Here is a 17,828-nt window from a genome sequence, read left to right as displayed (position 1 = left end):
TTGTTTTGCCTTATGTATTTCAGATTGGGTGCTAAAAGAGTTGGCAATCTCCAAACACCAATGGACATAGACAAAAGAAGCTCCAAAAAAAGTCTGTTTTCTTTAGTCAAATTGCCAGGAAAGTGAACAGCCTACAAAGACACAGAACTAATAGTAGTTTTTCTACCATAGAAAAAACTAGTCTCACCCTGACCCACACCAGCAAAGGCTAAATAGAAAGCCTAGATTACCCAATCTCTCCATGCTATAATGAGATGCTCTGACCCCCTCTGTGGGGGTGGTGACAGGAAGAGTTGGGAGCTTCAGTTTTCATTCATGCTGGGCACTAAGAAGAGCTCTCTCCTTTTTTACTCCTCCCATTCTTCCCTCACAGCATCAGTGAAGATAACATGAAGAGCCTGTACTTCTAGCCCTACCTGGAGAAAACGAAAGATTTTCATTTTCCTTTCCACTGGAGTGGTATATTAGTCAATTCTGCATTGCTGTGACCACATACCTAACACAAACAACTTAAGAGGGGGAAAGATTTATTTGGGTTCATGGTTTCAGAGGTGTCAGTCCATCATGGTGGAGAGAGCATGGCAGAACATAGTAGTTAATCATGGCAGACAGAAAGTAGAGACAAGAGGTACAGGAAGGAACCAGGGCAAGATACAGTCCCCAAGGACATGCACCCAGTAACCTACTTCCTTCAATCAGGCCTCCCTTCTATCTTTTACCATCTCCCAATGCCATCATATTATGAATCCATCCATTGACTAGGTCAGAGTCCTCATGATCTAATTATCTCTGGAAGTGTCATCATAGATACCCCCAGAGGTATGATTTACTGACCTCCTGGACATTTCTCAATCTAATCAAATTGACAGTTAAGATTAACTGTCACAAGTGGTATTAGAGGTGGTATTAAAGGTGGCATTGTGAAGTGTTAGGACTTTTACCACCATCCAGAGGTAACAATCATACCCTCATGGTGTCATGGTAGAGTCCTAATTTTTTTGGTGGCACTGGGGCTTGAACTCAGGGCCTCACACTTGCCAGGCAGGGGCTCTACTGCTTGAGCCATTCTGCCAGCCCGTGTTTGTGTTGGGCAGTTTCAAAACAGGGTTTTGTGAACTATTTGCCTGATCTCTGCCTCCCAAGTACCTAGAATTACAGGCATAAGCCACCATGCTGGGCACAGAATTGGTTTTGGAGTAGGTAGATAACCATAGGCAAAGAAAAAAAATCAACCTTGACCATTTTTATGCTTTATACAAAACAAAACAAAACAAAAAAGGAACTAAAAATGGATCAGAATGTAGATACAAAACATAACACTTTTTAGCCGGGCGCTGATGGCTCGTGCCTGTAATCCTAGCTACTCAGAAGGCAGAGATCAGGAGGATGGTGGTTTGAAGCCAGCCCCTGGCGACTAGTTTATGAGACCCTATCTTAAAAAAACCCATCACAAAAAAAAGAGATGGTGGAGTGGCTCAAGCAGTATGAGCACCTGCGTAGCACGTATGAGCCCTGAGTTCAAACTCAAGTGCTGCCAAAAACAAACAAAAATAACACTTTTTAATTTTTTAACATGGCAAAGATATATAAAAGTATTTATATAACATGATCCCATTTACATATTGTATCATTCCATTTATACAACACTCATAAAATGACAAAATTATAGAAATGAAGAACAGTTCAGTAGTTATCAGGAGTTGAGGACAGCATGGTGGGGCCAGAATTGAGAGTGGCTATAAAAAGGCAACTTAAAGGTGGTGATAGAAATGTTTCATATCCTTTTGACTACTAATGTCAACACCTAGTTGTGATACTGTACCATAGGTCAAAGGTATAGGGGATCTCTATTATTTCTTACAACTGCATATGAATGTATAAACCTCAGAATAAAAAGTTTAAAGAAAAAAAATGAACAAGTTGTTTTTTTTTTTTTTTTTTTTTGCTGCCATGAATAACAATGAGGTCGGAATGTATTTTGTAAGGTTTCTGAACACCAAAGTAAATTTTGGCTTTAATTCTTTTACACACACACACACACACACACATTCCAGCTGCAAACTATTCCCGATTATAAGTAACACACACATATATATAACGTTCATAAATAACTTCTAAACATCTTATTGTTTGAAATTATTTTTTTAAAAAGTAAAGCCTTGGTGTTGTAAATGCATTTAAAAAAAATCTCTGATTATGGTTTCCCACTGAAATAACATTATAAATGATGCCTACATCTCTGAGTCACAGATCTCTTTGAAAATCTGAAAAACTTGACTAGCAATGTGCAAGGACAGTCAGAAAATCTGAAAAACATTTGAAACATCTCAGGGTAGGTAGACCATCTAACTATTTTATTTCATAGAACAAGATTCACAGACCACATGAAAACTATCTCTAAATCCTAGTTCTAAGAAACTATCAGAAGAAAAGCTCCAGAGTATCTGTGTAATTAATTTGAGTGTAATATGTAATCATCTAGAAGTAACTACCTAATGAGCATCTATTTGTGTGGATAGTACCTATGGCAGCCACCACATGGGAGCCAAAAAGTAATTTTTAAATTTACCATATTCATTGTAAGAAGCTTACAAACTAGTTTAAGAAAGAGGCTGTTCTTATGAAATGATCATTAGAAATGTTGGAATGAGAATAGGGAAGTTTTATCTATTTATTTATTACTATACTGGGGTACATTATGACATTTGTAGAAATTCTTACAATATGTCATAGTTGAATTCACCCCCTCCATTTTTCTCCTTTAAGCCTCCTTCCCCTGAGAATAGGATAGCTCTTGCTTTTAAAAGTATTTCACTTTTTATAAATTGCCTCCAGAAGACTTTCTTGTAACCAATGTACTGTTCTGTTTTAGACATAGGACTAGGAAGTGGCAAATATAATTCTTTATGAGTAAATATAAAATAGCAAAGAGACAGGAAACCTGAAATACCTGCATTATTCAAAATCTAATTCAAGTCAGTCAGCACTCAGGAGGCTGAGGCAGCAGGATCAAGAGTTCAAGGCCAGCCTGGGCTATCTATAAAGACCGTTTTAAAAAAAAACATCCAACTCAGATTTTGTGCTGGACCCCTGGATACCACAGTGAGACCATGGACACAGTCTTTACTCTCATGGAGTTTATCATTATAAGGAAAATAAATCTTGTAAAAATAAGAGTGAAAGATAGTTTATTCTGGGTACTAGTATGCAAAAAAAAAAAAAGTTTATGGTGTAGGTTGCATGGAGTACTGAGAGTATATTTAGTGTGCTAAGAAGAATTTGACCTTGAACAAATTACTTACCCATTTTGAGCCTCATCTGTAAGTTGGGAATATTAATAATGTAATGAGGTGTTTGGTGCAGAAATAATACTCAATAAACAGTAGATACTGTTGTCATTGACTTGAAATAAATATTTATTTTTGAGGTAGATTCTCACTATGGAATAGTGCCCAGGTTGACCTTGAATTTGCAATCCTGCTCAGTCTCTGAAATGCTTTGATTATAGGCATACTCACCATCATGCCTGGTTTTCGGTTTGAACCATCTTGATGAATGGCTGGATGAGGATACTCTAAAAGGAAGAGGCAAGATTTTTAGGGATGGAGTTCAATATTAAGAAAAGATAGTTGAACACTCCTTTATTTCAAGGCAGTAAAAAGACTTGCCTACCCAGTATACAAAGTAATATTGAGGACTGGAGACGTAGCTCAAGTGACAGAGTACACAAGGCCCTGAGTTCAATTCCCAATACTGCTACTTCCAAAAAAAAAAAAAAAACAGTAAAAAAACAGTAAAACAACAGTAATAACAAACCCTAAACTATGCAGTTTCTAATAATGGAATAAAATAGGTAGTAATTTTTTAAGAAGTTATATTGAAAGGTCATGCATGATGGTATACATTGTAATTCTAGTACTTGGGAATTAGAGGCAGGAGCATCTTGAGTTGAAGGCTGGCCTGGGCTATGTACCAAGACCCTGTCTGAAAAAACTGGAAAGATTATATGGTAAGATAATATGTAATTGCAAAGATAAATCTTTAAAAGAAAATATTATTCTTTCATAATTTTCTTGATTAATGTCAAGTACTTTTTTTTAAGTGACACTGGCTTAGATGGGATAATCTTTTATAAGATAAAAACTTGCTTATCAACTTTTACTCATTATTTTTTCAGAGATTGGGAATGCTTATGCTGTTTTAAGCAATCCAGAAAAACGAAAGCAGTATGACCTCACAGGCAATGAAGAACAAGCTTGTAATCACCCAAACAATGGCAGATTTAATTTCCATAGAGGTTGTGAAGCTGATATAACTCCAGAAGACTTGTTCAATATATTTTTTGGTGGTGGATTTCCTTCAGGTACTTTAATGTTAATTATAAACCTGTGTTTTTTGAAGCCAGAGATCCTTAACACCTCCTGTTAGGTTTATCTGCTTTCCCACCTATGTCTCATAGTGCTAGAATCCTCTGATGGCTTTCTGTAAAAGTAGGAGAAAAATGTTAGGGTTTTTATTTTTACTACAGCCTGTCTTTTTCCTAGAATGTATTTTAATTCAAAACAGTTGAAGAGCACATATATTCTGTGTTTTATCTGAAATGAAGAAAGGCGTGTGAGCAGTGGCAATGTCTTAGTAAATGCTGTTAACAGTTACAGGAAGCTTTCCTCTGTCCTGGTTGACTGTTTTGATTGATTCTGTAGATAGCTCTAAATATTTTATTAATGACATTAATAAAAAGCTAGTCAGATATATGTGGGAGGTCCTCATCTGTATTTCCATTGAAATAGTAGTAAGTCTGATTCATATAAAGTGGGTTTTTTAATTGCATTAAGATAGAAATACTCACTTGAACTAGGCTAAGTGAAATGTAGTGAGTGGTCCCACTAGAAGAACAGATTTTATAGTACCAGCATAAGTAGTATGAACTCTGCTTTTCTTTACTGGGAGTTGTTTGTATGGAAATAAATTTTCTTTGAGAGTAGCTCCTCCAAGACAGTTAAAATTATAGCTCCTGGCTTGTTTATAGCATTTACTTAAGGTACTGAGTTAAACATCCAATTCAAATAAGGAGAATCTTTATGTACATAGAAATATAATTTAGCCTGGTGGCCCTTAACTGAGTGTTACTGAGAAAGATTATGATCATTGCATATTGAAGGAAAGAGGATATATAAATAAAAATTCATGACTGAAAATATAGCCTGTGTTTTGACATAATAACTCTCCCAGAAGAATTAATTAAAGCTAGTAATTTTTATTGAAAATATACTAGAAACAGAAGTCTTCCAGGCAATATGATTTTTTTTTCCTCTGATAGCTGATTTGCAGTTATTTGCTATTTATAACATACTTAATTTTATCAATAATAGCCATTTCTGATTTATCACCTTATTTGAAAACAACTTGAATGTCCATCTGTGATCCACTTGCACTGTGATGTGTTAGACAACTTTTTAAAAACACGAATTAGAGTGCTATCTTTTGATTTCTGGAGATGTTTGTGATTTATTTACATGCAAAGATCAAAGTTTTAGAATAAGGATCCAAGGTTTATGAAAAAAAAAAAAAAAAACAACTACAACAAAAGTCTTTCATGTATATAGTATTACTGAGGAACTCTTACCCAAATTTTCTTAAAGAAAAACTTAGAATCATTCCATTTCTGCCCACCCTCACAAGAGAAAAGGACAGTAAATATTCATTGCTCAAAAATCTGTTTTTCTAAGAGATAAAGGAAGCTGGATACTGGTGGCTCAATGTCTGTAATTTTAAAAAAGGAACTGAAAATGGATCAGAAGTGTAGATATAAAACATAACACTTTTTAGCCGGGCGTGGATGGCTTACACCTATAATCCTAGCTACTCAGGAGGCAGAGATCAGGATGGTGGTTCAAAGTCAGCCCCCCGGGCAAACAGTTCACAAGACCCTATCTTCAAAATACTTCCCCTCCCCCCACCCCCACAAAAAGGGCTGGTGGACTAGCTCAAATGGTACAGTGCCTGCCTAGCAAGTGTGAGGCCCTGAGTTCAAACCCCAGTGTTTCCAAAAAAAAAAAAAAGGAAAGGGAAATATAGTTATTTTGTTCATAATTATGTTCATCCTAATTTAACCTTGTTTTTGAATTTTAATTTTTAGGTAGTGTACATTCATTTTCAAATGGCCGAGCTGGTTATAGCCATCAACATCAGCATCGACACAGTAGACATGAAAGAGAAGAAGAAAGAGGAGATGTATGTTTTTCATATGATTACAAATCACAAAATGACAATTTTTAGCTCAGTAAAAACAAAGTTGTCTAAAAATAGGACAAGTAGTTTTAGAAAATAGTTCTCTTACCAAAAAGGTTCAACAGATACTAGAAAGACTCTTGGGGCTATTATAGGAACGGGGGTGAAGGTAGGGTAGCATGACCTTTTCAGAATTGATATTCTATGATTCTAATGAAGTTATAGCCACACTGTGCATGTTTTGAAAGTAACTTATTATTGGTCCTAAAGGATTTAGAATACTGAAAAACTTAAATTATAAGTAACTTTGTTTTGTTCTAATTCATTTATACCTAATTTGCCAGTAGTAATTATGTTCCATGATGTGGAACGAAAGATAAATGGAAATTAAAAGAGCTGGCTCCAGCTTTTCAATTAATCTGCTCCCATCTTCTACTCTCATATCCAAGGTAAAAAGTTTTGTAACCCATAGTATACTGGTTATAACGATATAATTTCTTACAGTGTATGAGAAAGAGATGTGAGAGAAAGAGATAAGAGGATTTCCTCATCTATGAGATAAGGTCAAATTATATCAGTGTTTTCAAACAATGGAAAATTGTAATTTTAGGGATCACTCCAGAAGGTTGGTATGATCAGATTTGAAAGCACTGAACTAGATCATCTTCAAATATCCTTTCTGCCTCTAAAAATGTGTGATAACTATTGGATGATTGACATCTACGTTTATATACAACTTGTTATTCTTTGATGACTTTTTTGTAGGGAGGTTTTTCTGTGTTTATCCAGCTGATGCCCATTATTGTATTGATCCTCGTGTCATTATTAAGCCAATTGATGGTCTCTAATCCTCCTTATTCCTTATATCCCAGATCGTAAGTAAAGTGAAGTTTTACAAAAATTAATTGTTGCTATTTCTTATCTACCTTCCTTTGCAAGGTCTTGTGCTCTTAAACTTTTAAGTGCCAAATCTTTTACTACAAATGTATCAAATTTAAAATCATTAATTTTGAAAATAGCTACATAGGTAATAAATTTATATTATGTTGTTAGTTAACATTTCTGTTCCACTGTGGATAAAGACAGAAGTGCTGTATTTGAACTTGAATTTAATGTTGTAGATAATGTATTGATAAGAAATAAAAGACAATAAAGACAAGGCATATTACCTTAAATACAAAAAAAAATAGTAATTAATCTTACATGATTTGTGCCATTAAGTGGGAAATGACTTTGCTAAGTCAGGACGTAAAGAAAATTTAATACAACATTCATTCTATATAACTTTAATGTAATACAGTGAGCATAAAGGAAACTAAAACCACACTGGCAGTGGTTTTACAATTACTAAACACAAGATTGGTTTAAAATAAAAGTAACATTTCTTTCACTTTAAACTTTTATTAACTAAAAATCATGTAAGACTTTTTATTAACTTTCTATAAGAACATAGTATTTTTAAGGTATGGTTACCATGAAATCATGGTTTTAAGCAATCTGAGACAATGTAAATATTACTAATATTAACTTTTTAATTATTTTCATTTTTGTTACCTTGGTTTGTAGTACTATATTAGAGTGCCCAAATTTAATTTAAAAAATAATCTTGCTTCTCTTTTGCAGTGGGTCAGGGCAAACTATCAAAATGCAGACAGAAAACTTGGGCGTTGTTTATTATGTCAACAAGGACTTTAGAAATGAATATAAAGGAATGTTATTACAAAAAGTAGAAAAGAGTGTGGAAGAAGATTATGTGACTAATATCCGAAATAACTGCTGGAAAGAAAGACAACAAAGTAAGTCTATGAAATATTTAACAGCTTTTAAACTTTTTCAGTCTTTGGAATTGATTATTGTAGAATTCCCTGTTCAAGGAATGTTCTGTAATTATGTTGTACATAATCGGAGCTCAGTACAATAAAAGAGAGGCTCCTCATCCACGGATTTAAGCAATTGCCAATTGAAAATATTCAGGGAGAAAAACTGTGTCTGTTTTGAATATGTACTGGCTTTTTTCTTGTCATCCTCTAAGTAATACAGTAAGTATTTGCATAACATCTGCATTGTATTCAGCAATATACGTATAAGGAACATGCACATAGGTTATGTCAGGGACTTCAGCATCCTTATATTTTGGTATGTGGGGGATCCTGGAACCAATCTAAAATGGATGCGAGGGTCGATTCTAATGTTTTATATACATTTGGCCTAGCACAGTAGTTGCCATATAGTAAGGACTTAAGGCACTGTAAAGTGTCTCAGAAGATGCTGACTCTAACAATATGTTACCTAGACCAAGTTACCTAACCTCTCTAAATTAGTTACCTTATCACTAAAATATAAATCATATTGGTAATATATATTAAGCACTTAACATAGTGTCTTATACCAGTATGTTTTCAATATTATTATTTATGATTATTTTTTATTGCATCATACTCTGAGCAACTGTTTTTGTTTGGCATAATCTAGTTTAATCTTTTAACAGTCTGGCAAGGTCAGTATTAATAGCGTTTATGGGACTCTCCCTTCAGCCCATGTTTTGTACATACACCAAGTTGTCTGCAGTTATATTGTACATATTTACATGTGTGTTTTGTTACTAAAGTTGCTACCAGAAGTTTTAATTAAATCCATTTTTATTATCATTCATCTGCAAAACAACTTGTTTGTATTAAAAAATATCAGAAAAAGACAAAGCTGCTGGAGATTAAAGGCAACTAAAGAGACATGATAATAAAAACAATGTATAATCCTTGATTGGCTCTTAGAATGAGGAAGTAGGGCTTCCTTATTAAAGGATGTCATTGGGACAATTAATGAAATTTGAATATGGGCAATATATTACATAGTGGTAATATATCATTTAAATTTCTGAATTTGATAGTTACAGCTATCTAAGAGAATTAACTTTGATTTGAGGAGACATGCTGAAGTATTAGGAATAAAAGGTCACAATGCCTACAGTTATTCTTAAAACAAAATGATAGTAACAACACTTTTATTGTGGAGAGAGCTAAAGCAAATTTGACAAAAGAATATGAAAAACTGGTCAAACATGGAATTTTAGAATGTTCTTTTGCACCACTATTAATTTTTTGTATGTTTGAAAATTTTTCAAAAAATCCAACAAATTCAGTACATCTTTGTTTGTCCTTCCATCCCTGGTTCTGAGCATTGAATCCAGGGCCTTGTGCATACATTCTATCTACCACTTGAGCTGTGCTCCCAGACCTTTTGTTCATTTAATTTTTGGGACAGGGTCTCAGTAGTTTTCTGGCCTCAACTCAAGATCTTCCCTCTGCCTCTTGAGTAGCTAGGATTACAGGCATGTGCCACATGCCTGGCTGTCAGGGTTTTTTTTTTTCCTTGTGCGTATGTGTTACTGGGGTTTGAACTCAGGTTGGCAAGGCACTCTACCACTTGAGCCACTCTGCCAGCCCATGTTAGGAGTTCTAAATGAAGACGAAGGTGGGAGGAGTTCAGACTGGTAACTCACTGCTTCCTTGATTGGGATGAAATTATCTTTTTTTTTCCTTTATTGGGGATTGAACCTAGGGCATTCTACAGAAAGGCTCTACCACTGAGCTATATTCTCAGCCATGAAATGTATCTTGTTTTATAATTGAAGTCATCAGAGTGATTGATAGCTAACAGATACTCTTTTGCAAGGGATTTTCTGCTTTGGAGTCACTTCTAACCTTTCTAATAAATAGACTGGAAATAATTCTCTACTCTCAGAGCCCTTTTGAAGTATAAGAAGTTTTCTATGTTTACTAACAGCAAGGAAACTGTGAAATGGCTTGAGAGTATAAGAAGAATTTTTATTTGTAGTCTTTATATTTACCATTAGTATTAAAATGTCCACACACTGGAGGAAACCTCGGAAATTGTTATATACTGAATATCCCTATTATGATTTGCATAACAAGCACTTTCCATCTGTGTTCCTTCAATAACATTGTATATATTTTTATTCAAGTGAACTCCAAGCAAAATTTTAAATTTTTATACTTAAGTTTTAGGATTATCTGAAATCTTAACAAAAGATACAGCAAAGCAACCATTACCTGTATTGAACTGCAGATGATATTTTTAGGGTATGAGGCCAAGACGATGCTTCAGAGCAGTGATTTTTAAACCAAAGAGTTCAAGTGAAGGGGAAGAGTTCTGACATGAGTTGATGGGATTTTATCCTTTCTTCTTTTTCTGTGTTTGTTTAATATGCTAGGGTTTAGGTGAAGTTTTCACATAAAGAAATTTTTCGACTAAAATAGTTTTGGGGAGTAGTATTTTGATATCTTTTTTTAAAACTCAGTTAACAGAAACATATTGAAAATCTTTGAAATATTCATTAAATTTAAGCAGCTAGGTGATATAAAGTGTTAATTAGCAAAATATTTTTGTTTGTTAACAGAAACAGATATGCAGTATGCTGCAAAAGTATACCGTGATGATCGACTCCGAAGGAAGGCAGAAGCCCTTAGCATGGACAACTGTAAAGAACTGGAGAGGCTGACCAGTCTTTATAAAGGAGGATGAACTGGAGTTTTTATTTATACCTTTTAGTGTATTCTTTATTGTTCCTGTAAATTAGTTTCATCATGAGAGCTAAAGAAAAAGATTTAATATTAAAAACTAAACTGAGTAGTTGGTTCCTGAAATCTTGGACTGTTTATGACCTACTGGCTCATTTAAATCATAAGAACTGAAGACTAAAGTTAATATTTTAGTATGCTTCCGCAGTTATTTTCATTTTAAAAGCTTATATGATTCCTAACTAAAAATATCTCAAGAGGAGATATTTTTCATACCTGTAGCAATTTCCAATTTTAGTGATTCCCCATTATTTCCCTCATCATGTAAATATTCATGGAATAATTTTTGTGTACATACAGTTTACTGCCTTTTTATTTAAATTATTTTTGTGTTTAGCTCCATGAAACACTTCATTTAAGTTGGTGGAGTAGGTGTTATAGGACACAGTTACATTTTCCCTGTCAGGTGTTGAGTATGTGAAATTTAAACAATGACACTTTTTCAAAAAGAAAACAAAGTCTCTTTTAACTTTAATTAAAATCTTATAGCATTATCTCCTTAGAAGGAATTGATATTTTTAATATTAACATTATATTCCAGCATATATAATGAGATAAATGAACTGGTGTAGAATATCAGTTTGTTATTTAGTTTTATGAATTATTAAGCCATACATAGAAATGAAAAGCTATATTGATAGATTTTAAAGAAAATGAGGATAAATGTTAAGCTGAAAGAGTCATCAACAGTAAATTGCAGTGATTCCATTTGCAACTCCAGCAATTAAAATATTAGTCCCAACTGTTTATTTATGTCTTTGAAGGCTGCTAAAATTGATGAAGAAAAAGGACAATCTTTTCCCCCATGGAAATTTGTAGTTTCTTAGAGATCATTTAAGGAGGATCCAAAAATAAATGGCTTCCTCTACAAATAAGTAATATGAAACATTACAACTAACATGCAGCTTTGTGCCTTTAACCATATTGCCAATTCCTAAACAAGTAAATATATTAAAGTTCATTTATCTGATCAGAGCATGATCTGTATGTCCACATGCAACAGTGAGCAGAACTATAGTAGATAGAATAGTGACTTATAGCAAGTAATTCATTAAAAATTCTGAGCTAAAATCTATTTGCCATTCAGCAATTCAATTAGTCCTACAGGAATAAGCTCCTTGTAATTAAATCCATAGTATAAATTAGAATAAAAAGTTGGAAATTGAAGATTTTGGTGCCTATAAGGTATGAAACTATTTGATTTGTAGTGTTCTATGTTTAACAATTACAATATTTTAATGATTTTTGCTTTCTATAGTTAATGGAATACAAACATTTTTGGGAGAGGGGTGTGTGTGTGTGTGTGTGTGTGTGTGTGTGTGTGTGTGTGTGAGAGAGAGAGAGAGAGAGAGAGAGAAAGCTAGATAGAGTGGCTTTTTTCTTTTGTTTAAGGAGTTTTTCTAGGTGTAGCTGAATTATGGCATCTGTTAAATAAAACACCATAATGACATTCTCTTTAAAATGCTCTCGTGTGTCCCTTTTTCTGGGTAAATTGATAGAAATACCTGATAAAATTAGTATTTTTCTGAAATAAAATGATAGCATTCTAATTAACTTCAAAAGTTCATGTGGATCAGAAAATTTATAGTAATTTGAATGAAAAAAGTTAATCTATTTATTTTTCCAGTTTTAATGGGAAATTTACACTTTTGTGGTTGACACTAACATGAATTAAGCCTCTTGTTGACTAATTTCTTTTACTCTTGAATCTCAGCTGTAAGAGGATAGGGGAAGTTAAAAATGAAGTGAAGTTATACATTATAAAGTCATACATGATTTTTGGACAGTATTATATTTCAGGTTCATTGCTGCATTCCATTCCATTTTATAACTTAATACAGGAAATGTGTTTGATGAAATAGAATTTTGAAACTGTGGGAAATGACTGATCAAGTGCTAACAATTTAAGCCACACATAAAACATGCAAGTAAAGACTGAGTCCTTAATGTCACCTACACCACTGTTAAAGGCCCAATAAGTATTTTTGAGTTTTAAGTTAATTTTACAAAAAAGACTTTAAATATTCTGAGATGTAAGATTTCCATGTTTGCTACCCTTATATGATAAAATTCTAGTATTTTGCTGTTATTTTATATCTACATGATCTTTGCAGTTTCATTAGATCATTTTAATCACCACCTAAAAGCCCTTTGACTTTGATTATTAACTAGGTTCTCTAAACCTGCGTTTTGGAAGTTCAGCAGCAGTAATATTTATTAATGCTTTACAATTCTATCCCTTTTTTACTTACACACACACACACACACACACACACACACACACACACACACACCACACATCCTGGGAAGAGAGTTTGGGGGCAAAAGGAAATAGTATATTTTATTTTCTCCTCCTCTTTTGGTTCTTTTGTTTCCAAATAGAATGGTGCTAGTCGTTTAGTCATTTGTAAGTTTTAGAATTTATTTTTGAGCAAATAAGGTAATTGAATTTTCAACACAGATATTTCAACTTATCCACCTAATAATTAAATGAAAATAACATTTTGGGAACAGATTACATTTGAATGCTTAACTAAGTATGTTTCACAACCATTACATGCTTATCTGTGATTTACAAAGTATGTGGTAGAGAAAAGTGAAGTCCTTAAGGCATATATATGCCAATGTATTAAATTACTCTGCTTTTGTGTCAGCTCAGATGTTCACAGAACAGGAATGTGGAACGTCAGACTTTAATTGCACTTTTACACTTAATTTTTCCTCCTGTTAAATCTTCTTTTACACTAGTATGTAAAATAAAGAGAAATGTTTTTGATTTCCCTATGTTGATCTGTAGTATTTCAAGATGTAGCTATTTAGTACGTGACATGCTAATGTTATTTACTGTGTTCCTATGTTTCCTTAAAAAAATAAATTACTACCTTTTTAAGGCAGTGAACTATTTCTTGACAGACCTGAGGACCAAATGAGTCACCTTGTCAGTTAAGCAAGTATTACCACAAAGGACCAAATGGTTAAAAGAGGAAAATGTATGCATTTATTTAGCATCTCTGTGTGAAGCGTGGGTTCAGTGCTACCTATATTACTATCCCTCTTCACACTGAGTGAAACAGCTAAAAGGGAATTCAGAATTTTCTTATCTGAACAGATGAACAATAAATCTGAATTTTAATCTTCACTAAATAGCTGAAAAACCTTGCCATGTTGGACTACTGCCTAGTTAAAATCCACAAAATTCTCTCTATATAATGGACTACTGCCTAGTTAAAAATCTACAAAATTCTCTATAAACCAATGAAAAATAGGCTGACAATGACCTCCAAATTTTCTTTCTTTTTTTAATTTTATCACTTTTACATTTACTCACATGTGTAAACATTGTTTGGGCCACCTCCCCTCCCCAAGTTTTCTTAAATTCTAATTTTCAATTACAAATAAAAAGTGGATAGAAATTGGACATGGTATTACAAGCCTGTAATTCCAGTACTAGGGAAGCTGTGGCAGGACGACCATGAGTTCAAGGCCAGCCTGTCTCAAAAACAAACTAAAAAAAGCTGGGGGCATAGCTCAAGTGATACATTGCTTGCCTATCGTGCAAGATGGTGGGTTCAATCTCCAGCACTGCACAATAAATACATAAATAAAAGTGGGTAGAATGAGGCCCTTCAAAAAATTCTTGCACACCCCTTTAATAATTGGCAGGCAACAGTCCTAGAATTCAGGCTTTCTTGGTTTCATTACTATTAAATGGATACTTTCATATAAATGGAAACATTTTTCCTCAAAACATTAAAACATACTCCTTATATTAAGGATTATGTAACCACTTTTTTTTTTGTAAATTCCCTATGTATAACTTTTTCCTGTTACAGAGTTCCTTTTCATTTCATTTGATTATCTGCTGGTGTAGGGGCCAATAGTTTTGTGAATATTCTGTGGATGTGTCCATGTATAAGTGTATATATTTTTCCAGCTAATACCTCAGATGTGTGATTGTTTAATATATACTACACTATGTTTGCACAGAACAGGGCTTCCATTAGCTGTGGGTATTCTTATTTCTAAATTTGAAAATCAGTCCATAGACTTTCACTGGTATAAATTCTGTTGATCATGTTTTAATGCAGATATTCCTATTATAAGGGTCATACTTCAAATATAATTGTATCTTTTAAAATCTAGCAATCTGGAATAATGTAAGGGTAAGAAGTGTTTCTTGAAATGTCTTAGTTTAGTAAGTTACTAAAAAGTGGGATGACTAGTTGCCATGGTATCTAGTAACTACAGGGCAGATTATTCCTGGCATGAATGTAAGCAAGTCTCATTCATGTCAGCACAAGATTCTGCACAAATCTCATATTTCTACATTGACATTTAAAAATATCATTAAAATAGTAAGAGATTTTCAGTTGGGGTATTTTAATCATTACTTTTGAAATGAATTTTTTTGAGTTGGATGACTATAATAAGAAACAATTGATATATTGTAATTTATTTGTACTAAGAAATGCTTCTTACTTTTTTTGCTTTGTTGTTGGTTTTTAGATTGCTATGTAAAACTTTCCATTTAAAGTTCATGTCTTTTAAAAAGCTACAGGTAATTTTCAAGGTGTGAAGGAATTTTAATGGAAGCCTTGTGTAAGTTAAATTAAACTGATGAAAGAGTTATTACTTTGTCTATAGTGCATTCAACATTATAATTAGGTTTAAAAATGAAATGTCTGATTTGTAAAATATTTAATGTTATATAAGACTTACATAAAATAAAATTTTCTGTTTGAGAACTAACTCTTAAAATGCATTTGATTTTTAATGAATGTTATGAATGACTTGATGAATTTTTTCTTTTAGTCTGCAGTTTATCTCAATATATTAATAAAAAGGTTTGTTCTCACAATAAGATTTGTGTTTATCATATTTTATTCTTTTAATATACTCATTCTTTCAACAAATGTACAAAAGCCTACGATATCCCCAGATTAGCTAGGTACTGGGAACTAATCATTGAACAAAGAAATGACCCAAACATTGTATGCACATATGAATAAAATAAAAATTAAAAACAAAAACCCCAAACTCTTATGAAGTTTACATCTAGCAAAGAAAATAAATGGCAAGTAAAAACTAGTTACAATTTTGATCAGTGTGCCAAAAAAAATTGCACAGTACAATGAGATAGCATGTGCTAATCTGATGAAGTCATAAAAACTTCATGGAAGTGAAAACAAACTTGTATGATTATAGCATGAAGATCCCAGGGTAGGTGAGAGAAAGCCCATATACAAACCATGGTGATGATACTGATTGAACTTTATCCTGTAGTAATCAAAAAACCTTTTAGATTTTTAAGGGAAGAGTTATGTAAGATTTGGGTTTTTAGGACATTTTAGTAGCCATTTGAAGACTGGTCGACAGAAGTGAATGAAGAAGGATAGGTTATCGTCAAAGGAGATGATCATGATTTGGATCAGCGCAGGAATGTAGATAAGTGGTTTTGAGATATTCAGGAAAAAAAACATTACTTAATTGGTTGGATTTGGAACATATGGTAACAAAAGTTGAATTCTCCAAACATTCGGTTATGAGGGGGTAGAGGAAAATGATGGTAGCTAGAAGAGGATGTGGCATCTATAGAAGGGTCTTATTTTTCAAGTTTTGTTTGTTACATGAGAGACCTTACTAATTTTTTACTCTGATGGAAAGAAACAAGTCAAAACTAAGAGTGAAAGCAGAGAAAAGGAAACTAGTACAAAGTACCTAGTTTATCCAGAGGATCATAGGTTCCTTTGCAAAGATCTAAGGATTATTTTGCTAAGAGACACCACAGCATTCTTTCAAAAAGGAATTCCTTTCAAAAAGGAATGCAAAGGACAGGTTCAGATGCAGACAGATTTGTGGCAGTGGTGCAATGCTACACCTTCCAGTTCCTTGAAATCAGAAGCAGGCGGGAAAAAATGATAAGCAGAGGCTTAGAAAAATGAAGATTATTTGAAGGAATCATATTTCACTGAGTCAACTGGCTAGCAAGAGAAGTTCTGTGGGTTCCAAAGGCAAAATTTTACAGTGTTTAGTTGTGTGAATTTTCCCTAGGCTAACCCAGCAGCACAGAGAAAGTACGTCATGTTGATGGAAAGTTGAGGTAATCAATGGGTTACAGTAGAAAATCTGTGTGGTGTATTACTAAAGATTTTTTGAGCTGGCAGTAATATGCATTGTTTAGTAGATTTTTTCTACTGCTGGTAAGTGGTGCTATAGTTCGGGTCTTAAGTACCTCCCAAAGATCCACGTGGTAAAGCCTTGGTCTCCAGCATGGTGCTGTTGGAAGTTGGTGGGCCTTAGCCTAGCAGGAAGTCTTCAGGTCAACTGGCGGAGAGATGTACCCTCAAAGATTGTGGGACCTGGGTCTTTTTTCCTGTTTTTGGTTTCCTTGCCATGAGGTGAGCAGTTTTGCTCCATCATGCTCCTATACTGTAATGCTGCACCACAGGCCCACAGCAATAGTATCAATCAGTCATGCACAGGAACTTCTAAAACTGAACTTTCCCACAAAAACTTCAATTTTTCCAGGAGAGGCTAAGTTGATTATCTCATGTATTTGTTACAGTGGTTGGTGGAAAGTTGAATGACACAAGTGGCAATGACTTAGTCTTGCTGAACAGAAATAATGGTTTCAATCAAGAGTTGAAAAAATGTAGATGCAAAAATCATTGTTAGGGAAGAAAACACAGGACAAAAGGTACACATAATTTCTCACACGACCCCACCCTCAAAAAACCCCCATCATTCCTGACTGGTAGGATCATGGTACTAATACAAACATTATTAGGAGAATGTTCTGATTAGGTGAAACAGATTTTTTGCATAAGTTTGTAGAGCTTTTGAGTTAAGGTTGACAGCTAGACAGGTATGTAAAACTATTTAACATCCAGCAAGCAGCTGAAAATGTGAACACAACACATACTAAGGGTGCAGATTCAAAACATCAGTCAAATCAGACAAGCAGGAAACAGCATTAGCTGAAGTTAGGAGACTGGAGTG

The 17,828-nt window shown here is 33.8% G+C and overlaps 1 protein-coding gene across 3 annotated transcripts in view; it reads left to right on the top strand.

Annotated features, from left to right (window-relative positions):
- Positions 1-15,574, top strand: part of Dnajb14 (DnaJ heat shock protein family (Hsp40) member B14) — a 41,725-nt gene extending 26,151 nt beyond the window's left edge. For 2 of the 3 annotated variants that reach the window (XM_020181005.2, XM_020181004.2), the window contains 5 exons: positions 4,178-4,363; positions 6,140-6,234; positions 6,997-7,106; positions 7,855-8,027; positions 10,649-15,574. In XM_020181005.2, the coding sequence (XP_020036594.1) occupies positions 4,178-4,363; positions 6,140-6,234; positions 6,997-7,106; positions 7,855-8,027; positions 10,649-10,773 (689 nt within the window). In that variant the 3' untranslated portion in view covers positions 10,774-15,574. Of the gene's footprint in view, positions 1-373; positions 1,919-4,177; positions 4,364-6,139; positions 6,235-6,996; positions 7,107-7,854; positions 8,028-10,648 lie in introns of those variants that run through there. The other variant, XM_074041432.1, reaches the window with a different exon arrangement.
- Positions 15,575-17,828: the final 2,254 nt, after the last annotated feature.

Source organism: Castor canadensis, chromosome 9 (genome assembly GCF_047511655.1).
Source record: "Castor canadensis chromosome 9, mCasCan1.hap1v2, whole genome shotgun sequence".
Classification (NCBI taxonomy): Eukaryota; Metazoa; Chordata; class Mammalia; order Rodentia; family Castoridae; genus Castor; species Castor canadensis.
Note: the sequence above shows the minus strand (reverse complement) of the source record. Positions and strands in the feature narration are given on the sequence as shown.